Here is a 6,700-nt window from a genome sequence, read left to right as displayed (position 1 = left end):
TCTTCCATCGCCTGGTACTTTGGGTCTTAACATATGGACTTGCCTGCTTGAAATCCTACTTGGAACTGCATCAGTGTCAGAAGATTGTTTTCTGCTAGCCCAGCTCAGGAGTGTGGGGCTTCTGATAGTGGAAGGAGAGGGCAGGGGGAGGGGATGGAGATGGGGAACACCAGTCCCTAGAGGGAAGACTGGGGGCCTTGTCAACCCCCAAATGCTGTGGTGTGGAACAGGCTCCTGGTGGCACCTAGCAGGAGGAATCCCACATGCTGGGCTTGAACGGGGGGAGGGATAGCTCAGTGGTTTGAGCATTGGCCTGCTAAACCCAGGGTTGTGAGTTCAATCCGTGAGGGGGCCACTTAGGGAACGGGGGAAAAATCTGTCTGGGGATTGGTCCTGCTTTGAGCAGGGGGTTGGACTAGATGACCTCCTGAGGTCCCTTCCAACCCTGATATTCTATGATTCTATGAACACTGGAGGGCCATAGGCATTGATGTCACTCCCTCCGGGGGGGGCTGCCCTTTGCTAAGTGCCCAGCAAACGATTAGAGTTGTACAAGCAACTGAGAACTGTGAAAACTCACTCCAAGATGAGTCCCTAGAACCATCCTAGCCGGGGCTCCGGGCAAACCCCTGGCCAGAGCCCCTGAAACAGTTAACGGCTGCACAGGCTCCCTCCCACAGGCATGATCTCACCTCTCTCATCTGCCAATCCCCGCTCAGCGTTACAGCAAAAGAGCCAGACCCAAAGCTCCCAGCAGAAAGCGAGAGGCAGCCAGCGAGCTGCTAGTTGTGGCCCTGGGAGGAGGGAGCGAGTACTGAGCTGAGACAAAGGCAGACCATGTAGGACCCGCGGCTCTGCTTTCATTCACAGAGCAGCCCAGCAGTGGTGGCGCGGGGTCCTCCCACGCCCGGCTCTCCCTCCCGTTGTTTTGGCTGCTTTTGCTTTGCTTGCCAATATGATGGGCTGCAAGTCCAACTCGCTCACTTGTCTGCAAGGAGGGAAGCCAACGCTGCCTCTGACCACCACCACGGACTCCACGGCTACGCTCAATAAGCTGGCTCTGGCCACGGGGGGCACTGAGAAATCCTGGTACCGGTGCATTTTCCCCTTCGGCATCGTCTCCCTGGTCATCGGCGTCGCAGCGACGTGCATCACCTTCATCATCAATGGGCCGCAGATGGACATCGCCAAGGCGGTCTCGGTGGCCACCCTGATGTTTGGAGTGGGCCTGCTGGTGGCCGCTTACATCTGCTGGCGGGCCAAGCGGGAAAGGCAGCGGCAGAGGCAGCGAGAGGAGCCTCTCTCCTTAGAGCAGGGAGCCCTATGATGCGGGCCTGGGGAGGTGCGGAGACGATACCCCAACCGGTAGACCCAGGCTGGTGACATCTCCCTTCTTCCTGCGCCCCATGGTGGAGGTGGGGGGGCTCTGTGGGCCACACCAGCACTTGAGAGTCTGGCTCCTGCCTGCCCTTGTTTGCTGCCTGAGCCGAGCCATGTCACCGCCAGTACAAGTGCAGCCCCGGTCCCCAGGAAGGATTACAAGTCACCTCTGCAAGCAGCAGGGAGGCGCGGCTGGCGATACAGCAGACTCTCCCGACAAGCTCACTTTCGAAGAGCAACAGGCTCTGGGTGGAAGTGCTGGAACTAGTTTGAAAAAGTCACCGGAGAAAGCGGAGCTGCCCGTCTCCGCGTCCACTCACAGCACTTCTAAAGAGCGGCTTTGTCTCGAGCTGAGAACCGCGGCACTGGAGATCTGACACCTGCAAGGAACCTGGCTCCATCCAGCTGAAATTTTCCAAGAAGCTGCAGAGCTGGGGCCGAGTTACAGAACTAGTGCCCTATGTCTCTGCCTTTGTCTCTGGTGCATGCGGGGGAAGAGGGCTGAAAGAGCCTCGAAATGCTTGGATTGGTGTCAAAAAGACATTGGTCATACCTGGATCCCAGGCCCCCTTCTCCAAGAGAACCACGATGCCCCGGACCAAAGGCCATTACTGGATTTTCAAAATGAATGTATGCAACGTGGGGAGTTCCTAGGAAGTTTTAGGGACAAGCAGACGCCATCTCTGTGTTTAGTGGAGACAGGGAGGAGCAGTACACTCAATGAGCAAAGGGGGGGGGAGGCAGTGAACCCCAAAGAGCTAAAGGAAAAGGGAGCACCTCTGATGTGGGATGGGAGGGTGGTAAGCGAGGCTGAAACTTGAGGTAGCAGGGTGGTGTGACCTCCTCTGCGGAGCATGGCTTAGCACCGAGAGGAGGGGCTGGTGCCTGGCTGCCATGCCCTCCTTGAGGAGTATGACTGGGGGCACAGGTAGCAGGGGAAGGTCAGAGGAGGGCATGCCCTCCCACTAGATGCATTGCACAGTAGGAGAAGATACCAGGTTGGTCTGCCCTTCACTGTGGAGCAGGGCTGTGGCATACAAAGAAGGCTTAAAAGCACTGGATCTTCAGCCCAGGGTTAATGTGTCTGTGCTTCACACTGGATGTCTCTCTGGCCCTCTGCTGGGCTGGCCCAGCCACGGGCAGTCTGCACCAGCTATCGTTTGAAACAAATGCATGAAGTAGGTGAGCTGGCACTGGATCCTAAACCATTAGGCAGGGAGGGGAGGCTACAACTGCCTGCAGGAGGAAGAAAGCTGAGGATATCCTGGGGGAAGGGGGCATTTGCTAATATGTTCAGAGTAGATCTTGACAGTGGTAGGAGAGTGAGTATAAAGGGGAGCAGTGGCTAGATTGGTACCTGTAGCTGCAGTCGAAGGGGGCAGGAGGGGAAGGGTATTTTACAAACCTTTTTTGAATTAAGAAGCAAGGGACCCAACTCCAACCTGTAGCCTCAGCGCTATAAATCCCTTTAATCTAAACCAACCATTTGTCTTCCCTCCCCATCACCCTTCTGGGAAGCATCTTCTGCCCCACACCCTTAGCCTAGTCTTTCACTCTGGTCTGGTGGGATCTCTGGGGCAGGGTCTGGCCAGACTGCAACAAGGAGGACCACAGTATCAGCTGCCCTTCTGCTTCCCATCTACAGATGGGGTCACCCATCCTACACCAACCCCAGAGGGCACGCTCCTGCAAACAGCCCACTGCAGACTCCTTCCCTACAGAGACGTGCCAGGAGCTACAGAAAGCGGCTGCTCTCCTGGCTTTGCAGCAGCTGGAGCCTTTCCCCAAACACAACAAAAATGGAAAAATCGAACTAATAAGGACAGGAGCCTAGAAAGGAGGCAGGCGGGGCTAAGGAGAGATGGGGGAGAGAACCCATGGTGGCCTTCCTGTGCCTTCTTTTATACTTCCTTCCCAGAAAATCTTCAGCCAAGTTATGTTCCTTTGTTACCTACCCTAAAGATGTTGATGATGGACAGTAGTGCAGGTTCCAGTGGGAAGGAGAGAGGACTGGGAAGAGGACCCTGCCTCCCCAGCATACATCTGTTTTGCAAAAGCAGAGAAAGAGATGGTGAATTTTAGAAAGTCTCTTGTGTGTGGGTAGGAGGAGGAATGGAAGCCTGCTGGGTTAACCCCTTCTTGCTTGGCTTCCTCCCAAGAAGTGGACTGGCTTTCTATAATTAAGCTCCTAAAGGCATGTCTGCTTTCTCTCTTTCTGTGTGCTGTAATCAAATAGCCCCCAACAGCCTAGTGAAATCCCCGGCATTTCCTGGGCTGCCGGATTGTGTGTGTGAACCACGTCTGTTCTGCTGATCTCTGGAGTGAGCAGCAGCTTTTAAATTCAGATCTCTTTCCCAAAGTTTGAGGGTGTTTGGATGTGGGGTTCCAGTTTGGGCCCATTATAAGAGCTATAAAGTTTGGAACCAAATGTCCACAAAGTTTCAAGGGGGTGTGGATTCACTCTCAGATCCATCTCTAACTGTGGCTTCATTCTGGTGAGATTAAAGGGGAGGTGGCAAAGCAGTAAAGGGCAGTTCAAGCTTCTTCAGTGGGCAAGCTGCTGAAAGGTAGCAGGTGCCCTGGCCTCAAGCATTCCTACCAGGTACCATTCTTGCCCCAGCCTCTTCATGCATCTTTAGGAGTGAACAGAGTGATGGTTCCAACTGCACCAGACTTTGACTGTACCTGCTGCCTCCTACTCATCTGTGTGCAGTGCGCTAACCCTTCCTGGAGCTTGCAAGAAGAGAGTCTGGAGCAGCTCCCTTGCAAACTGGAGTGCACCCAGCTGAGTGAGAGGCTGAGGCCCAGCCAGGCATGATGCAGGAGAACCTGGGCTCGAGTGCCTGGGAAGTACCACCCCAAGAAAGTGTGACTTGTGTGCTAAGTGTCCCCCTTCGTGCCCCTCTGAATGTGGTGTTCTGAGTGGATCAGAATAGCAGTGCTCCATGAGTGAATTTGCTCCTAACCCACTCATCCCTCTCCCACCCCACACACAGAGTTCAGGGAAATCCTAGACCATGTGACTTCAGTACTATCCCTCCCCCATAACCTAATCCAGCTGAGAGTCCATATTTTAAAATGTTCATAAAATAGTGCCACCATCTGTGCTTGAAAACAAAGCCAGGGTTCTTCTGACACAAACTAACCCCAGGCAGGAACCCAAGAGTCTAGGTAGTGCAGCACCTGGGGTATGTCACACTGTCTGCTGATCTTGCCCACTTGTTCCAGGAGCACCTCATAGAGCACACCCTGTGCATTAATTCATGTGCACGAAGGATGGAGCATCAGTCTTAAAAGGCCTCTGATGCCACTTGGAAAATGTTCCAAAGAAGCCATTGGCATTAACCCAGGAAGTCAGTGAAGTCTCAGTCACTTAAGCTGAGGCAGGAGTTGACCTCTGCTGCTTAGATGCAGCTCTACTTCTGTATCATGCCTTTTCTTGAACTCTAATAAACTGTGACGCTCAAATCACTGTGAAGGGCAGCTCTAGCTACATGCTCACTATTATTATTACTATTTTTCCTTGCTCTTTAGTGGTAAGGATATTTCTGCAAAGAGAGTCTGTGTTGCTTGCAGGTTCATCTGCACTTGCTCTATATGCCTCCCATTCAGAGCCACCCTATTATGACGACATCTCAATTCTTATGTTGCCATCCAGGGGAAATCAAGGGTTTGACTGAGTTGATTCTGGCTGGCATTTCAAATTGTGATGAATTTGAGTTTTCTTTAAAAAATTCATCCTCTAACCATTCTAGTTTCAGAGGAAGCCTTCAGAATATGACCCAATGCAGTGTTGTATGAATCTGAGAAATGTGATTGTCATTAACTCATTTGTCATTAAATGTGAAGCCTTAAAACAACAATGTAAATGGCAACATTGTTCATTATTTTGCCCCGATCATTTCAGCAGAAACATGCAGCTGCTCTTGAGATTTTGGGAGGAGCCTGAGCAGAGTGTGTTTACCAAGCTGACAGTTGTGCGGCATAGATGCTGTAGGAGCAGATGAACTCGCAAGCATCTAAAGATCCATTTTGCCTGAAGTATCCTTGGAAATTTGAGAGCGCGCGCGAGAGAATAACACAGAGAATGGAGGCATTGTGAGCAGAACTGCTTCTAAATGGAATCAGTCCTGAAGTATTCTGGGCAGTCAGTGGCAAATTACTGGCTTTGCTCTTTTGTACGTCACACTCTTTCTGATCTTAAGCTATGGCTCCCTAGTGCTGAATTTCCTCTCCCTTTCCACTAAAGGAAAAAAGATTGTCTTTGAAGGCTGCAAGGAGGGGATCATTTACTTGATGAAGTGGAACAGTTCTTGGAGAGAGAGTGTAAGCAGGACCAAAAAAAGCCAGTATAAAAGATAAACATTTCCCCTCCTCTCTCTGCAATAGTTTTGTTCTCCTGAATGCTGGTGGCTCTTCCCCGGGGCTTTGAGTGCTGGGCTGTATTAGGCAGGACAGGGAAACTTTCTCTCCTTTTGGTTGATTGATTTCATGCCCACAATAATATGTGACTGGGGAGGATTGTGTTAAGCACTTAGGCCTTCCAGTGTTTAGCAAAGAAATTGGAAGCTGGAATGTAAGGGGCATTTGGCCAGCCCTAGGCATGGACAGTGTGATGGCACAGGTTCCCCTCATGCTAAGGGTGCCCTGCCCGCCAGGAGCTTGCAGGAGCTGTCTGGCTTGTTGAAATCTGTACTCTAGGAACATCCATCCCTGGGAATGGGGGAAGGGTGGAGCTAGTTGGTTCCCCATTTGGCTGGCAAAGAATTCCATCCCCATTGCATATGTGCCTGCCCTCCCCAAATCTCTGCCAATCACATCACAGAGGCTTGGGTGGTCAGAGTCCACTGACTGACTGCTTCCCTTTGCAAGTGGGGGATTCTACCTAGGGCCTCCAATGCCTGCCTTTGCACAGGGAGGGCCCTGTCTGGGTATTTTTCATGCAACCTCAGTCCATGTGAATCCCCTTCATCTCCCCATCCCTCAGCTGCACAGGCATGCATGTGCACACACACATACACCCTCTACCAGGAGCACTGGTACTGACTGCTACTGGATGCATAGCTAGGGGGCTGGTTCTTTCAGTATAGAGCATTTTTGGATGGGGGAGGGTGCTTGTGTGCGCTGTAATCCTGTTACTGACACTGAAGGGTTGGAAAGCCTCAGTCTGGAGGCCTGCGTTCTATGGCTATGACACAGCCCACGTCACTGTGTGAGCCCTACGGAGGAAACCAGGGACATGCCCCATAGAGCACAGTGCACTCTGCAGGGTGTTGGGTAGAGCCTGCTTGGTAAGAGCCAGGATTAACCCCTTCTAGGT

At 52.1% G+C, this 6,700-nt stretch overlaps 1 protein-coding gene across 1 annotated transcript; it reads left to right on the top strand.

Moving 5' to 3' along the window:
* The first annotated feature begins 955 nt into the window (after positions 1-955).
* On the top strand, positions 956-1,327 carry LOC135884461 (transmembrane protein 100-like). Its single transcript, XM_065411842.1, has one exon. It carries the CDS (start codon positions 956-958, stop codon positions 1,325-1,327), a length of 372 nt encoding a protein of 123 aa, XP_065267914.1.
* Positions 1,328-6,700: the final 5,373 nt, after the last annotated feature.

Source organism: Emys orbicularis, chromosome 10 (genome assembly GCF_028017835.1).
Source record: "Emys orbicularis isolate rEmyOrb1 chromosome 10, rEmyOrb1.hap1, whole genome shotgun sequence".
In the NCBI taxonomy this organism is placed as follows: Eukaryota; Metazoa; Chordata; order Testudines; family Emydidae; genus Emys; species Emys orbicularis.
This window is presented reverse-complemented; position numbering and strand designations above follow the sequence as displayed.